This window comes from Sceloporus undulatus, chromosome 1 (genome assembly GCF_019175285.1).
Source record: "Sceloporus undulatus isolate JIND9_A2432 ecotype Alabama chromosome 1, SceUnd_v1.1, whole genome shotgun sequence".
In the NCBI taxonomy this organism is placed as follows: domain Eukaryota; kingdom Metazoa; phylum Chordata; class Lepidosauria; order Squamata; family Phrynosomatidae; genus Sceloporus; species Sceloporus undulatus.
The window spans coordinates 353,279,363-353,297,741 of NC_056522.1; the positions used below are offsets into that span (position 1 = coordinate 353,279,363).

At 39.6% G+C, this 18,379-nt stretch overlaps 1 protein-coding gene across 1 annotated transcript in view; it reads right to left on the reverse strand.

The window, feature by feature from the left end:
- Positions 1 to 18,379, reverse strand: part of ITPK1 (inositol-tetrakisphosphate 1-kinase) — a 168,848-nt gene that overhangs the window by 128,778 nt on the left and 21,691 nt on the right. The window contains exon 2 of the mRNA XM_042446023.1: positions 1,310 to 1,334. Within this exon, the coding sequence (XP_042301957.1) occupies positions 1,310 to 1,334 (25 nt within the window). The remainder of the gene's footprint in view (positions 1 to 1,309; positions 1,335 to 18,379) is intronic.

The window sequence follows — 18,379 nt, forward strand, 5'->3', positions numbered from 1 at the left end:
CTTTTGGATAGTAGAATCGTAGAATCATAGAATTGGAAGAGACTACAAGGGCCATCCAGTCCAACCCCCTGCCATGCAGGAAATTTCAATCAAAGCATCCCCGACAGATGGCCATCCAGCCTCTCTTTAAAGAAGGAGACTTCACTACACTCCGAGGGAGTGTGTTTCACTGTCGAACAGCCCTTACTGTCAGGACGTTCCTCCTAATGCTGAGGTGGAATCTCTTTTGCTGTATCTTGCATCCATTGTTCTGGGTCCTAGTCTCTGGAGCAGCAGAAAACAAGCTAGCTCCCTCCTCAATATGACATCCCTATGTTTCTCCAGCCTGCATCGCATGCCACGTTTCAGTTACTCAGTTCTTTCCAAAACCAACATTATATTAAAGATTTATTAGTTCTTCTCTGTATATTTCAGATGTGGTTTTATTACATTTTTACAGACATTCAAGAGCTGAAATCCAAAAGAACTGCAATTATGCTCCTGTCCATCAAAATCTTGGCACTGCAATATCTGAATGTCATAGAAATAAGTTTTCCCCTTTTTGAAGTTTATCTTTTGTTTTAAAGTAGGGTGTTTTGTGTATGTGTGTGTGTGCACATGCATACATATACATGTGTGTGTCTGTGTGCGTGTGCACGCACACACACACATATATAGGACAGTCATCCTACCCATTCTCCATCTCTAACAGAAAGATATGGACATAAAGATGTGAGGATGGATTTTTCTAAGGGTGGTATTCCAGGCCAACTATGCAGCTTAGGGATTAAACTATATGTTAAAAAAAACTGTATGAAGGCTGGCTTCTACCTCTATCTGATTGTATTGCAATAATATGAGTATATGTACTAGAAAGCATTACTTTTTAATGTTTGTGTTATTTTACACTATTCAATGACGTTATCTATTGTGATTTTAATTACTCATTGTCAGTTTTAAAAAATTATATTACACATTAGTACATTGTGAATATTTTTTTGATAAAAAGAAAAAATACTAAAAATGCACTTCTAGTCTTACATTCTAAAATAACATATTAAACAAGTAAAATCATTCATTATGCAAAATGATAACTTCACTGTTCCAAAACATAACAAGGAATGTTTTCAAGTTCTGGACCTATCTATAATTAGCATAAGCAATCTAGTTCAAGCAGCACAAAAGAAAATTTAAAATGTAATAATCTTTCTGTTTAGACTTCAGTGTCACAGATAAAATAATCTTTTCATATAACTTATCTATGTAATTTTTCACATAATGGGTGTTTGAGGAGGGGATGTGTGAATGAGAAGTGTTTTGGTGTACTCACCTGTATAACTTCCATTCCTCTTTTCCTGAGGAAAGAAAAGAGAAAGAAAGAGTTATTTGACAAGAAAATGCAAGATTAGTTATTGTTTGATATTATTAAAAACACTATCTCAGATTTTCCCAGCCGTTTATACAGTATTTACATTTCCAACACAGAGAATACTAATGCTACTTTTCAGATATGTTTGACGATAACAGACCTTAACTAGGGAATTCTGCATCATCCAGTTATAACTCCTTAACCAGATAGCAATTTTTCAAATCCAGGTTATTTCCATATACAATCTTCTTGGTATATTTGGCATTTATACCTACATAGTTGCATTGGCAACATGACAAAGGCAAAAATAACCAAACATGAAGTCATTCCCAAAGATTTGGACATTACCCTCCCTTTATAATACAGTTTTTATTGCACTTTCAAAAGGAACTAATGACAACAAACCAGTAGTCAAACACACTCATGCTCTATCCCAAAACCCATTTACAGCACCAATAAAATGGTTTTCACTCAGGGATGATTCACTAGGACCAGCCTGACTGACTACATGAAGATCAAAGTTCAAACAAAATGGGTAGACATATTTGTAGACCTGTCTAAAAGTAAGAAATGGTAGAATTATTCCTTAAGTAAAAATGCATATGGGTAGTTGTTATGTCTCTTCACATCAACTCTGAATTACAGTGAACTTTTCTCATCCATATTTATTCAGAGAAGATTTGCCATTGCCTTCTTCCGACGCTGAGAGTGTGCCTTGCTCAAGGTTACCCACTGAGTTTTCATGGTACAGTATGATTTGAAACTTCATCTTCCAGAGTCCTAGTCCACTACTCAAACCACTACACCATGGTGGTTCTTCCCCTTGTCTGCAAGTAAGAAAATTAGAAATGTTCCTTAAATTATAGAGTTGGAAGAGACCACAAGGGCCATCCAGGCCAACCTCATGTCATGCAGAAATACACAATCAAAGCACTCCTGACAGATGGGCATTCAACCTCTGTTTTTAAAAAACGAAAGAAGGAGACTCCAAGGCAGCACATTCCACAGTCCACCACCATCAGAAAATTTTTCCTAATGTATAGGTGGAATCTCTTTTCTTGTAGTTTGAATCCACTGCTCTGAGTCCTAGTCTCTGGAGCAGAAGAAAACAAGCTTGCTCCATTTTCAATATGAGACCCTTTCAACTACTTAAACAGGGCCATCATGTCCCCTTTTAACCTTCTCTTCTTCAGACTGAACATACCCATCCCTAAGCCACTCCGCATAGGGCCTGGTTTCCAGAACTTTCATCATTTTAGTCACCCTCCTCTGGACATATTCCAGTTTGTCAATATTTTTCTTGAATTGTGTCACTCAAAACTGGACACAGTATTCCAGGTGTGGTCTGACTAAAGCAAGATAGAATGGCACTATTATTTCTCTTGATTTAGATACCATACTCCTATTGATGCAGACCGGAATTGTATTTTCACCTGTCACACTATTGAATCATGTTCCATTTGTGCTCTACTAAAACTCTTATAAATCCCTTTTACATGTACTGTTGTCAAGCCAAGTGTCACCCGTCCTATATCTGTTCATTTCATTTTTTTTCCCCTGCCTAAGTGCAGTACCTTACATTTCTCTGTTGAAATTCATTTTGTTAGTTTTGGCCCAGCTGTCCAATCTGTTAAGGTCATTTTGAATTCTGATCCTGTCCTCTGGGGTATTAGATATCCCTCCTAATTTGGTGTCATCTAAAAATATGAGAAGTATGCCTTCTACTCCATCAATCTAAGTCATTTATAAAGATGTTAAATATCACTGGGCCTAGGACAGAACCCCGTGGCACCTCAATGGTCACTTCTCTCTAGGATGAAGAGGAGCCATTGGTGAGCACTCTTTGGGTCCAGCTGGTCAACCAATTACAAATCCAGTTGCATCATCTAGCCCACATTTAACTAGGTTTTCTTTTGCAATAATATCATGGGTGGTCTTGTCAAAAGCTTTACTGAAATGCTACATCCATAGAGAATAAATGAAGCAAGAGGCAAATATTTAATGTTTATTTTACTTTGGCTGGGAAATCCTTAAAGGAGTTGTTTTGCAGCTCCAATGTTATACTCCATCTATTTGAAACGCACTGTTTTGCCTTTGCAAAAACAAGTAGATGACTGAACCAGATCAGCTTTCCTTTATTATGCCCACCAAAAAAAAAAAAAAAAAAAAGGGGGGGGGGGAGGACTGCTGATAAAGGAAGATAATGTGCAGGTCCAGTAAGGACCAGAAAACAGGTTCTTGATATCATCCCTCTTACTCGACATTCAGTGGTTTGATATGCTGCAAGGATAAGAGACATTCAGTTTCAAAACTGAGTTAAAGACTATATTGTTTAGAGAAGCATTCCCAGAGGCTAGCCCCTCTCTGACCCAGGAAGCCTGCTTTTAACCATTAATTAAAAAGTCAAGCACTTCCTCCAGTGCATCTGCCTTAGTCCAGGCCTCGGAGGTGGAGAAGAACTGCTGGACCTGATCCCATTCCCCACCACCACTCCCTTCTCCTTTTGTGTCGTGTCTTCTTAGATTGTAAGCCTGAGGGCAGGGAACCGTCTAACTAAAAGATTGTATGTACAGCGATGTGTAAATTTATAGCGCTTTATAAATAAAGGTTAATAATAATAATAATTCCTAGAAATCTGCAATGTGCAGGGTATAGCCTTAGGCTTTTCCTGTGATAATTATGCAATGCAGACTGCAAGTAATTTGGCTATAAGAAACCTGTTGAATTCTGGTTTTTTGTTTTTTTGTTTTTCTTCTTCTTTTTAAAAATCCATAAATTGCCTTTCCATAGTGGCTTACAAAAATCCATAAAAACAAAAAAATTAAAAATCCTAAACAAAATTCAGCTGTAAATTAGACAAATGAACAACCAAGGAAACCACACAGGCCATGCCACCATGACAAAACACACAATTCCAAAGCAATCACTTGTCTTCTAAAAACCTCCGAGATAGCCTGCTTCTAGTAGTGCTCAACGAATTTCCTCAGGATAGATTTCCCAAAGTGGCAGGTAGAGGTATAGCTAAGGGGAAAGCGGTGCATTGTCCCCCAAGTAGGAATTTTGCCTCCTCCAATGGAATTTTCTTCAGTTCTCACATTTCTGGCATTGGAATAACGTAAAGCAACCTCAATGGAGCATTTGGAAACACTGTTCAGGCATAAAAACAAAGGATGCAGGCAAAGTAATCAAGGAAATACTAACACATATAAGAGTTCTAGGTTTGAACAGTTTGCAATGCCTTACTCTCTACAATGCTAGAAATTTGGGGTCTGAATGAAAGTTTCAGAATTCCTATTGGGGAATTTTTGCACCTTACCCCATAGCTATGCCCCTGCAAAGTGGCAACACCATCATACAGCCAAGTTGGGGAAGCTTTAGCCCTGTAGATGTTTTAAAATACAACTCCCATACAGTAATCACTTGCCACTAGCCGTGCAGGTTAAAAGTTGCTGAGATCTGAAGAGCCAAAGTACTGCAATGTATCGTTATTGCAAAGAACACTCTTTCATGAAGAGAACATACAGGATCTGGAATAGGCCCTGTCCAGAAATGCTAATGGCTGGGAAAGGGGCATGATATTGTTAAGATGCAACATCTATATTGTTTCTAGCTCCAGATTTTTAAAGGGCAGCTCTGTATGCATGCAATCAAATTTGAGGACTAGAGAAGTTACCAAAAAACGGCCAAGGTCTTTGTCCTTTGGGAAGGGACACATCAGCAAGTCAGCTGCAGCTGATAAAAGGGCACTCCCAACCATAGTTACTAGAATGGAATCCAAGAAAAGAAGCATTTGACACAGTATATGATACAATGTCAGATGCAGCATTACACTCAGATGACAAACCCTCATTCATCAGGGTGAGTGTTATCCTCAACCACATCCAACAATCCTTCCCCCAACTGCACAAGTCATCATTTGTCATCTTCCATCTTATCTAATTTCCAAATAAAACCATCACCCAACACTACCGTCCCAATATTCTTCATCAGTTGTCATAACCACTGCTGAAATTGATATAACTGAGACACAAAAACTATGCACACTGATATATTAATGACACCACACGCCATGTTCTCTATGCCACAGATTTCATATGAAGTCACTTCCTGTTTTCTATTTTGTACAGTTTTGAAAGAGATGCAAGATTCACTGGGGTAAGGGAAGTAAAACCTCCACATTTTTGCATGGGCAATTTTGGAATGAAAAGTCACATGGAAAAATGTAAAGGGGCGGGTCTGTAAGTTTGGAGGGGCTACAAAAAGACATTGGAGTCATACTTTCTCCACTCCTTCTGAAGATACTTGACTAAGATCTAGACTTTTATGGATCACTAATGTTGGGGCAGGAGTGAGACCAACCATGACATGCTACATATAGCATTCCACAACCTGGTGCCCTTCAAATATTTTCAACTGCAGTGCTCATCTTCCATGACCATTGACCATGCTGACTGCACTGATGGAAATTCAAAACATATGAAGGGCACCTTATTGGGAAAGTCTGAAATATCAGAATCATCAGTGGTTTTAATTCAGTTGATTAATTTAGTCGAATGAAGGGTGGGGGGAGACTACTATTAACTGTTAAGGTTGGATAAAATACTGTTTGTACAAGAGTACCCATCTCTGGACTGGAAAATGAAAAATATCCAATTCATTGCTCTCCTAAATTATTATTTTTTAAAAACTCTACTCCAAATCACTTTATCTTTTAAAATCTTCTGAGATAGCCTGCTTCTAGTAGTGCTCAACAAATTTCCTCAGGATGGATTTCCCAAACTGACAGGCAGGGGTGTAGCTAAAGGGGAAGCAGTCTGGAAAACTGCGTTCCTACATCTGTTCACAAGAACAGTCTGCTATGGATTAGACTCAGAACCATCTTTCTGAGTAATACTGTCCAGTGCCAGCCTGTTTCTTCCCACAGTATCAAGAAAAGCCCTGCTAGCCAAGCTTCAGTGCAAGACTTCACACAGCAATGGTATTACTGAAATAGTAATATGAAGTAATGGCATGATTCTGTATTCTCACAATGAACTACCCAAAGTATTAGAGAGGAGGCAGAGTAAGTACAATCAGCCAGGGCAGTCTCCCCCCAACATGGTTCTGATGCACCGAGAGTGCACACATCTGATAACTGGGTGATTATGAGATTTGTAGTCCATAGCTTGTGTACAGTGCAGGGCTTGTGTAAAGTAATACATCTCCCTCAAGATTTATACCATGGCAATATGAACCTACTGTACTATAATGCCGGGAGTGCCAAATGATTAAGCAGAAACACTAACACTTGTGACCACTTGTGAGATAGCTTAAATTATTTTCCTGAAATAACTTAAATTCTTTTCCAGTCTACACTATAGCAGTTTACAGACCGCCCAAAAAGGACGATGTGCTGCCGCCTCCATTTCCGCCGCCGGGAAGCCTCAGCCTCCAAACGGGGAGGCTTCCCAGTGGCGGAAAAAGAAGCCGCAAAAAGCGGCTTCTTTTTGCGTCGCACTTACGACGCACAAGTGCACAAATGGCACACTCGTGACGTCACAAGTGCAGGGGGACGTGCGGACGCTAAATGTCCAGCACGTCAAAATGGCAGGGCCCATGTGTATAGGGCGCCGCCATTTTTTACACCCCCATCACAGGGGTGAGGCCGGTATGGACACTAGGTCCTCGGCCAACCCCTAGCACGTGACGGGGGCATATTAAAGGCCTGTCTAGAATGGGCCTATATTAATTCATTTCACTTATTTGGGTTTAACTAAATGAAACTGTTCGTTCCAGTAAGAGTAGAGCCAATGGACCACTGGGAATCAGGTACATCAAAATTCATCTAAGTTCCATTGATTCAGTGGGTCTAGGCCCACTGGGAATAATGACTGCATTTACAAATGTACATGAGGACAATATCATATTAATATACATATATGCAATTTGGCATAGTGGTTTGAGAGTTGGACTATTACTATGGAGACCAGGGTTTGATTCCTTGCTTAGCCATGAAAACCCAATGGGTGACCTTGGACAAGTCACACATTCTCAGCCCTAGAACCCCATTGTGCTAGGTTCACCTTATGGTTACCGTAAGTCAGAAACAACTTTAAGGCACACAACAACTGCATATGCACGAACCTCGGCAAATATGAACGGTACCTTCCTGGTATAATGTTGGGTTTTTTTAACTGTTTTTCATTGGAAAATATTCAGACCATATTGATTTGGGAAGGGATCATAACTTTGTGGTAGACCAAGGGCAAACATCTTCCAAACAAAAAACCCCTGGTATAACCAACAGCACCTACCACTAAGGAAAGGATCAGTCAACTAACTGTGAAAAAAAGCCTTGGACTGAGATTTAATATAATAGTCTAATTTAATATAATGCAGCATTCATCTATACTTTTTTCAATGGCATTTTTTCTACACTGAAGATTACATATATTACCAGATAATAAAATTTAGTTGGAAAATGCTAGGTGAATTTGAGTAAAACATTCATTTTACAATCACAAGCATTGCAACAAACAAAGTTTTTAGGAGATGGATGCATATCATACTATCAGAAGTAACATTCTTAAAGAATCAGTGTTTCCTAGGCCACAAAAGAGAATTTGGCCTTTCAGCACAGACATTATAATCCTTTTCCTTTTGAACTTGTGTTACTTGCAGTCTTCCTGTTTTGCATTAGATTAGAGGGGTTTTGCAGTATTTAGTCATCAATGCATGTTCTGTCTCAGTGAACTTACGTAAACCTTGCTTATTTTTAAAAAAACAACAGGAACTTTAGCATTCAGTTTTAAGGGCTTCTCTAGCATGTGTGGGGGTGGCAATGCATCAAGAAATCTGAAAGTAGACCTGCCATACTATCAGACATCATAAAGGGAAGAGCTGACTCATGATCCTCAATCCAGGGGATTAATTTTGTAAGTACTCTTGATCATTACCCCAGCTGACTAGAAGACTTGGCTGTTTAGAAATGATTTATCACCCTTCCTTGCATACCATAGATTTTCCTCTGAAAAATGAAATGCCTCAAAACAGCCCAGACTTATGACAGATGTATTTTGCAAGAGGATGGAGGGAGAGAGAAATATTCTATACAACAATTCTTATTTTTCAGTACTCAAATTCTTTGACCCTAGAAATAAACTGAAAAATCTTTGGCTTGCCATTCATTTTTTTCCAGTCACTACTGTCACTGTTAGTCAGTCTGATAATAGTATGTTTCCCAGTGCACCCTTAACAGTAGCTAGTGAAGAACATGACAATTGATAAATCTTCTAAGATGTTCCAGCACACAACAGAAATGGCAAGACACTACATTTTTTTATCCAAGATCTGTCTTCTATGGTGGACAGGTAGGCTGTTGTAGTGGTTGTGTGCCTTCAAGTTGTTTCTAATGTGTAGTGGTGTTTTCTCAGCAACATTGGTTCAGTGGAGGTTCAACAATGTCTTCCTCTTAAGGCTGAGAGAGTATGACATGTTGTTAACTGCCCCTGAGTCAACCTTGACCCATGGCAACCCTGTGGATAAGACACTGCCAAGAACCTCTCTCTTCCACGTCACTGCTTATTTCTTGCAATCCCATGCCCACATCAACCTGAATGAGTCAATCCATCTGATATGTGGTCTTCCTCTCCTTCTTCTACTCTCTACCTTTCCTAGCATTATTCTCTTTTCCAGGGATCCATGCCTTCTCATTATATGGCCAAAGTACATCAGTCTCTATTTTATCATCTTGGCTTTTAATGAGATCTCTGGCTTGATCTGTTCTAAAACCCATCTGTTTGTCTTTTTGGCTGTCCACAGTATCCTCAGCACTCTTCTCCAGCACCCCATCTCAAATGAGTTGCTTTTTCTTCTGTCTGCTTCCTTACTGTTCAGCTCTCACATCCATACATAGTGATGGGGAATACAATGGTTTGGACAATTCTAACTTTTGTGCTCAGCTGTATATCTTTACTCTTCAAAAGTTTTTTCTAGTTCCTTCATAGCTGCCCTTCCCATTCCTAGTCTTATTTCCTGACTGTAGTCAGCACGACTTATCCAGTAGTTTTCTACAGCCAAGGCAGATTTTGAACTCTGGTCTCCTGGCATCCAACTAGGGTTCAATTCTATCCATTAATCAGCTTCTCCCAAACTTCCCTGTAACTTTTTCAGGGGAATGGGGAAAATAAAGACAGGACAATCTGCTTCAACCAGCCAAGTTGCACACATCCAAATCAGGATCCAACTCACTATCCCTACTTCTGTTGATGTACTGCAAACATACAGTGCTCTTTCAACAGTCCAGCCCTCAAGAGGTTTCTCAGAATAAGAATGTTATAGATGTGCAACAAATAAAATGTTAACTGCTGAACACTGGGCAAAAATCCTATAAGAGTTTATTTTACTTCCCCTAGGACAAAGAAAGATAAGCTGTTCTTCAGTAGCACAAGAAGAAATGGTGTTTGACTGGTGCTTTAACAGACATTTCTTTATTGGATCCATAGTCACTTAACTCATGGAAACATCTTTTAAAGCAGATTTAAAAAGTGTGACATGACAAACATTTTAGTGAAATACATCCACAGTTCCTTAAGCTAACAGCCTTGCTTCTCTTTTCCTGGGTGACAATGAGAAGTAAAAGATTAAGCCTTCCTTTTTTATTTACAAACTATGTGAAGCCATTTTGCCAAATTAGCATATTGATTTTTAACATGGATATGCTGGCACCATTTTTAAGATAGTCATTTTGGCTATGCTGTTTTATGTTACTTTGAAGAATATCGCACAGGCCCTGAAACGGGCCCATTGCGTTCTAAAATGGGGGCACGCACAGAACGGGATGGGGCTAGAAACAGAGTTTTGGAACAGTTCTCAGAAATGGCGCCCTCTGGAACGGATGTAGCACGCAATTGGAACGCCCGACGGCAGCGGCGGCGTTCCAGTGTGTGGTAAACTTCGTTTCTAGCCCCATCCCGTCTATTATTCACACAGATAAACATGCAAAAGAATAATGAAATTTAAAACTAGATTCCATATCAGTATTAAAGGCAGTCTACAAAGCTGGGATACTGTTTCATGCAGATGAATAAATTACTTTTGCGAGAAATTTAGCATACTCTTTTTTAAAACAGCAACTGACTTCTCAGCACTTTTTCTGAGGAGGATTGTCCAAAGACAACCAACACAAAGCTTCTAGAAGTAAATACATACATACATACGCGTACATATCCATAAGCAAGCTACTATGGGAAAAACAGCATTAATCCACTAAACGGTGAACTGTACCTCTTTCGCTCAAATAGTAAAAAGCATTAAGAACTGATCCTGGACATCCAAATATTATTTGTTGCCAGCTAACTTGAGCTCCACTCCCAGAGATACATCTGGCTGGAAGAAACCAACAAAACAGTCCATCCTAATGGGTTTTAAAATACATAGGTATATTTTAGAAAGATCTGGACCTACTCTTCTCTTCACCCGCTGTCAGCCCCTGGATTCTATACCAATGCCTGCAATTATGTGGTGGAGTTTAGCGCTTATAAAAAGAACAGATTGAGTGCTCTAAGTTGCATCCCTTGCCATCTGCCAACATGTTCTCTTCCTCTTTCTTTTGCTGCAGCATAATCACTAAGCTGGAGTGAGAAGAAGAAGTAGCAATGAAGGAGGGAAAGAAACTGAATGTTTAGTTTCCCTGCTCAATCCTTCACCTCAGCAACTTGGGCAAGACTAAGAAAAAAAGGCAAGGATCTGGTCCAGTGTGAAGCAACTGATGTTGTGAACAAGTTGCCCTCCTTTGGAAGGGGCATCATATGGAAAATCTGCTTGCCCACGTTATAAAATAATTGTGGCCAAGGGACCACACGTCTATTTCCCACAGCAACTACACCTCCCTACTCTGACTGGACTCTTTTCCTTCATCTTCAACATCAAACACAGGACCCCCAAAACGAAAATGTCAAGTCAAAGAGGAGTCTCTTGGCCTTGCAAGAGAATTGGTGTGGATTGTCACAAAGTGAGAGATCTTCATCTCGCCTTCTACACAAAATGAAAAACAAACAAACAAACTAACAGATGCAAACACACATCTCCATAACAGAAGCATGAAATACATTTTAATGAAACTCCGTTCATTTTGTAGTAGACACATTTTTCTGGTTGTAGAGGAAACCTAAAGTAACACTGTTCCATAGGTCAGCTGTAACCACATTAGCAAAACTATGGAATAATAGCAGGCTGTTTTTGTTGTGTTTTTTTTAAAAAACAGAACTACAAAATGTCAAGTTTGCAAACCACACATGCCTTTAAGAGACATGAGCACTGACCTAAAACAAAAATGAAACTAAGTGCTAAACTAAATGAGACAAAAGTGAAGCTCTTAACTGGGCTGAACAAAATCTAGTTTTACTAGCATTGCTATCAAGAAAAAGAACACTTGTTAACATGATCATGTTTGATTAAGTGGAAATTGCTTGCCCCAGTACTTTATATCAACCTTCCCAATCTATACTCCCTCATAAAATGGACTACAACTGCCATAGCTGGATAGTTGTATTCTTGGTGAATTAGTTATGTTAATAATTTTTGTTTTGTTCTATTGCTTTAATATAGTTATTACTTAACTTGATTTCACCTTGGTGCGTTAAAATATGCAGTACTGCAAACTGCATTAAGGTTTTTGGAACAAAAACAGTATTTTTGTTGTTGTTGTTAACTGCCCTCAAGTCACCCCGACTGCCTATTAGCTTCCAGACACAGTACAAGGTATTGATATCACCTATAAAGCCCTACATGGCTTGGGTCCAGTCTACCCGAAAGAACGCCTCCTCTCATACAATCCTTCCCATACACTCCGTTCCTCTGGGAAAATTTGTTTACAACCAAGAAAGACCAGACTGGCGGTGACCTCCCAGAGATCTTTTTCTGCTACAGCTCCTAAAGCTTGTAATGACCTGCCAGAAGAGATTCGCCAATTATCCTCGTTGAAGACTTTCAAAAAAGCGACAAAAACCTTTCTCTTCCGGCAGACAGGCCTTCTCTGAGTGATAACCGCACAGAACCGGTTGCACCCGTCCTTCTTATTATACCTTGTTGTCATTCGCAGATTGTAGAATAATCTTGTAGTATTGATATATATTTTAATCATGTTTTATTATGTCAATGTTATAGTTTGGGAGGGAGCGCTGGGTCACGGTTTTGTGGGTTTTATTGTTTTTGTATTGTGTACTGCATAAATTCTATTGTTACCTGCCTCAATCCCCAAATGGAAGAGGCGGGATATTATTATTATTATTATTATTATTATTATTATTATTATTGATGAGACATCTCCTAGACCCACTATGCTCCACTGTTTAGGACCCAGAATCTTGGGACTTGTAGATTAGTAGGGCACCGGACTTCTTGGACAAACAAGGCTGAAAACCTCACCGAACTACAACTCTGTTCTCCAAGATAGAGTCATGGCAGTTAAAGTGGTGTCAAACTGCTTTAATTCTGCAGCGTGGCTACACCCTCAGGCATCAGCCTTCTCTGTTATTACGATCAGCAGGAAAGGCCATTTTGAAGACGGAGCTCCACTTGCTGAGCACCTAAGGAAGGATGCTCTCTCTTCTGCTGTTTCCAGTTTAGGAAGAGACACTTGCTGGAACTGTGACCCATTTTTTCTTGGCTTTATGAATTGTCTTTAATGCTTCTATTGCTTTATTTTGTTTAGATGGGATTTTCTGTTGTTGTTTGTTGTTGTTGTTATTGTGTACCTTCATTTCCAACTTTTGGGAAGCCTCTCACGGGGTTTTTTTGGCAAATTTCTTCAGAGAGGATTTGCCTTTGCCACTGTCATCTTCTGAGGATGAGAAAGTGTGACTTGCACATGGTCACTAGCAGGTTTCCATGGCCAAGTAGGGATTCAGACCCTGGTCTCCAGAGTCATAGTACAACACTCAAACCACTAAATCACACTGGCTTTTACTGTATTGTTATTTTTGTACATATCATTTGATGCGTTTCAGAAAGCGGGTACAGAAATTTCTTTAGAAAATCCATCAGTTCTCACCAAACTCAACAGAGATTGCATTAAGATAATTTCTATTTTCTATAAGGAGACACAAAGCATAGACATAATGGTTGTCCTATTTCACTGTGCAGGAAGAACCAGATACAGTGATTAACCAAGATATGTGGTCTGCCTAATCTCTTTGTGCCTTACCTCCCTACAGAGTTTCAAGGAAGAATGGAAGAGGATGACTCACTGTAGTACAAGCACCACATGTTCATACTCGAATAGGTCAAATGACAGTTGTTGTGAAGTTCAGAAGAGAAGTGATTACAGCCATAGGCACAGCTAGGATGAAGACAGTGTGTTTCAATGGAAAATTCCCATTAATAAAGAATTAAACTGGCAAGTCATTTAATATCAGTCAAGCTACCCTATGAAAAGAGCCAAAGAAGAGCACGCAGTCCAAAATAAAAAGCAAAGAAAACTCTATTGGCCAAAGGAGGGGTGGGTCCAAACTATAACCTGTATTAGTGCTGAAGTCATGGGCTTCAATCCAATTATTGCTTTCAATAAGGCTAGATCCAATGAATTCAGTAAACAAATCAATAATGTAGGTTCCATTGATTCAATAGGTCCAACATAATTGGGACAAGTAAAATGAGTGGGATTTATGTGGCTCTCCGGAGCTGGACTGCAACTCTAAGCATTCCTTACTGTTGGCTGTGCTGACTAAGAGAGTTGGGACTTACAGTTCAACACAGTTCCTCTGATATAGGCCAATCTGCCTAAACAATGTATTTAGATGGAATGGAGTGTGGGGATATGCAGACATTCAAGATGAGGCTGTACATTAGGGGCAGACAATTTTGAGGGTTAAGGAGCTGCGATGTTTGCAAGAAAACTCTGGAAGATCCCATCATCTCCTTACATCCCCATCCCCTTGGAGAAAAAATCTCTACAACCCTATTAGCCTAAAATATAATTATGGAACATTTTGTAGAGAATCAATTTCCTGGAAAATATTGAAAAAATGATTCATTAAGCAAGGAACTATTTGCACAAAAGAACAAAACATACCTTTTCCCATGATGAGGGTAAGGACTTTTTTTTAACCCTGACAGAAAGGAAGGGGGTTAAAAGTAAAAATAAGATTATTCTGAAAGGACAACATAAGTGCAAATCCATTGAGGTTCACAAAGTGATCTCTTCAATGATGCAACACATTTTAGTTGTTTAAGTAAAAACTGAGAGGGCTCCTAGATCTTTAATGTTTGTGAAGACATGGGAATTTCAGCAGGTATTGCTTGTTACCTGGTTGCATGATAAGCAACACCCACTGAAATTTGCTATACAAGCAATAAAAAAACAAGAGCTTTCTCCATGCACTCTGGCAACCATATCAACACATAAGGAAAAATTTAAATACAGTATACATCAGTGTTATTCCTTCTAAGAGACTGACCATGGTTTACCATTCCAAGAACAAACTGAAGCAAATCTGGAGCTCACAGCCTCCCTTTCTAGTATTTTCAACATGCTTTTCTGTTTTAACGGTACAGTCAGACCCTGCAAGGCATCCGTTCCATAATATCTAACTTGCATATAATCTGGAACCCTGCTTTTCTTACCTAGGCATTTTCTAGGTCCTCCAATGCAATTCTATAGTATGCTTCTACTGGATGTTGACAGGGAGAGTACGCAAACACAACTAACAAGGGGGGCTGCAGATCGCCATGTACAACTGAAACTATGTACAGTCAGCTCTTCTCTTCTGTGGGTTTCCATCTGCATATTAGTGCATCCACAGATAGCCTGGGCCATTCTCCTCAATGGTGGTGCATGCAGACAGCTGCACCAACACAGTCACGTGCATGTCATGGCAGTGGCATCACTAAGGGGTGCAGACTGTACCAAATGACACCCTAAGGGCAGGTGACACCACTGCTCCTCAAACATCTGTATTTTGGCAGAAACAGGCTGTGGAATTTGCCTATATCCCTTAAAATGCTGAAGGAATGGTGTGAGTGGGGTAAAGGTCAATGGGAGGAGAAAGGAGAGGCTCCAGGTTTTTTTAAAAATTAAATTTTCTTTAACAACATCACATTTTCACTTTAGTCATGTGAAACTGTGTACAGTGGAGCCTTGCCTTATGTGGGGATCCGTTCTGGACCATTCTGCATAAGGCGAATACCATGTAAGCTCAAGCCTGATTCAATAGAATGGGGCTTGTATTCACAGCGGCACAACGTGCGCATGCCATGGGCACGCACACCATTTCTGCGTAAACCAGAAGCCGCATACAGCACGCCCGCATATGGAGTGAGCATGCTGTATATGTACTGTATATACTTATGTATAAGTCTAGAAATTTAGGTTAAAAAATTGACCCAAAAATCTGAGTTGATTTATCCATGGGTCAATGTAAGTACTATATTTTAAGTCATATATCCTGGAAGCATTACCCCTCCCCCCTTCTACTCTCTCATCCATCCAGCCTTTAGTATGAGCACAAACAGTTATGCCTGCTGGAATTTTGTAAGTTCTTTTGCATTGTTTTCTTTTGCTTCATCCTTTGCATCCCTTATTACATAGAATCATAGAGTTGGAAGAGACCACAAGGGCCATCCAGTCCAACCCCCCACCATGCAGGAAATCTAAATCAAAGCATCCCCAACAGATGGCCATCCAACCTCTGTTTAAAGAGGCCCCTAAGTTTTACCCCCGACTTATCCACAGGTCATATCAAAATCCATAATTATGGCCCTCAAATCTGCCCTTGACTTATACATGAGATCGACTTATAGTCAAGAATATACAGTAAACACATTAATTCTGTGTATATGCTACTGTAATTTTAAGATAAGTTTAAGTTGTTTATGTCACAACTACAGTCAGCCCTTCTTATACACTGATTTTTTATACACGGATTTAAGCATACACGGTTTGAAAATGTTCCAAAAAAGTATAAATTTACCTTGATTTTCCATTTTTATTACTATTGAGGAGAATGGGACTTGAGGTCCCATGGAATTAGCCATCTGTGTGGAGGGGTCCGGAATGGAACCCCCTTGGATATGAAGAACCAACTGTAATACAAACTTGCATAATACGGGGTCTTTGTTTATTTACATTTTACTTTACTCTTTGTTGTAAGCACTGTTTTTAGGGGGCAGAAACAAAAAAATAGAAGCTTCCAACTGCCTTTTTGCAGCCTTGGGAAAGGAGGAGAGGATAGGTACACAAACAAATGAGGAAAAATGAAGGACAGGACTTCTTTCCAAGCATGATGGAGGCACAGCACTGAGGAACGGAGCAGGACAGCGGAAGTGGAATGGCCATATATGAACATATCTTTTAATATCTTCAGGGTCATAAAGTTTCAACATGCCAACTGCAAGTTGAGGAATCCTGACAACCCTTGACCTCTGAATACTTTTGCTTCAAGAAACCTCCCACAGATTCTTGGGTAATTCTGTAAACTTCCTCCTCTTACTAAATTATTCAGGATAATGTTCTCTCTCCCGCCCCCCTCCTTCTTCTTCTTCATTCCCAGAAAAGTAGCTTGCTGAAGATAATTCAGCTGTACTTCTTTTTTTAACTACTGATGAAGAGATGTTTATACAGTATATGCAGACCATGTCCCTTTTTAGCCCAATTGCAGCTCAAAGCATGGCAATTCATAAAACCTGGCAAGTAAGTTTTAACCAGGTGAGATGTTTGCTCTGAGGAATATATTATAATAAAAAGTCGATATGGAGGAAGTCAATATAAAACCACGGCTATCTGAACAGAGTTCATTTATTCAAGATCGTTTCACCTACGCATTTCTGACTACCTGTTAATGAGTCTAACATGGCATTACAAATATTCTAACAATGAGAAGTTTAAGAATTTGATAGAGAAATGACTATTCTTTTGGTCTACATTTGAGTTCATTTGGGTCATTCTTCAGTGTGTGAGAGATTGCGCGTGCACACACACAAACATAAACACAGGGACCACTGTCTTGTGACACAGTGTTAACTCACCTCAGAGAAATTCTCTTCTATTAAATACAGGAATTCCGACCTTTCACATTTATATCAGACTTGATAAGAGCCAAGGGAACAAAAAGACTTGCAGCTCTCTGCTGCTAAAAAACGGTTACAGGTCACTTATATAAGCAGTAAAGAAAGCATTGTAAAAAAAGGAAGAAATAACTTTAGCAGCTTCCCAAAAGCAACATGTAGACACATCGATTTCTATCACTAGCTCAAAATCTTTCATCACCATTGCAGCTGCTCCTACACTGAAAGATACAGATTTAGATGAGCCTTCCTCAGTCTACAATCTTCCAGATGTATTGGACTACAACTCCTGTTGTGGTGGGTGGGGTTGATGAGACTTGTAGAAAAATAATATCTGGAAGACCCCAGGTAGAAGAAAGCTGATTTACATCATACTGTAGTTGTACTAAAGGGGTAAGTTTCTGGGATTTCTAGTCTGATTCCCCATTTGGCTATGGAAACCAAGTGGGTGACCTTGGGTAAGGCACACACTCCCAGAAACCCCTTTGATAGGTTCACCATAAGTTGGATGGCACACAACAACATTTGGAAGGCCACATGATTCCCATCCCTTTGACAGGGTTCCCCATGACATTCTTGCAAACAAGCTTGTAAAATGTGGGATAGACAAGGCAACTATTATGTGGATTTGTAATTGGTTGACCAGACGAACCCAAAGGGTGCTCAACAATGGCACCTTTTCATCCTGGAGAGAAGTAACCAGTGGTGTTCCACAGGGCTCTGTCCTTGGCCCAGTACTGTTCAACATCTTTATCAATGACTTGGAGGAAAAAATTGGGGGAATACTTCTCAAATTTGCAGATGACACCAAATTAGGAGGAATAGCTAATACTCCAAAGGACAGGATCAAAATTCAAAATGACCTGAATAGACTAGAAAACTGGGCCACAGCTAACAAAATGAACTTCAACAGGGAGAAATGTAAGGTACTGCACTTAGGGCGGAAAAATGAAATGCACAGATATAGGTGTCCCCCATCCTATATCTGTG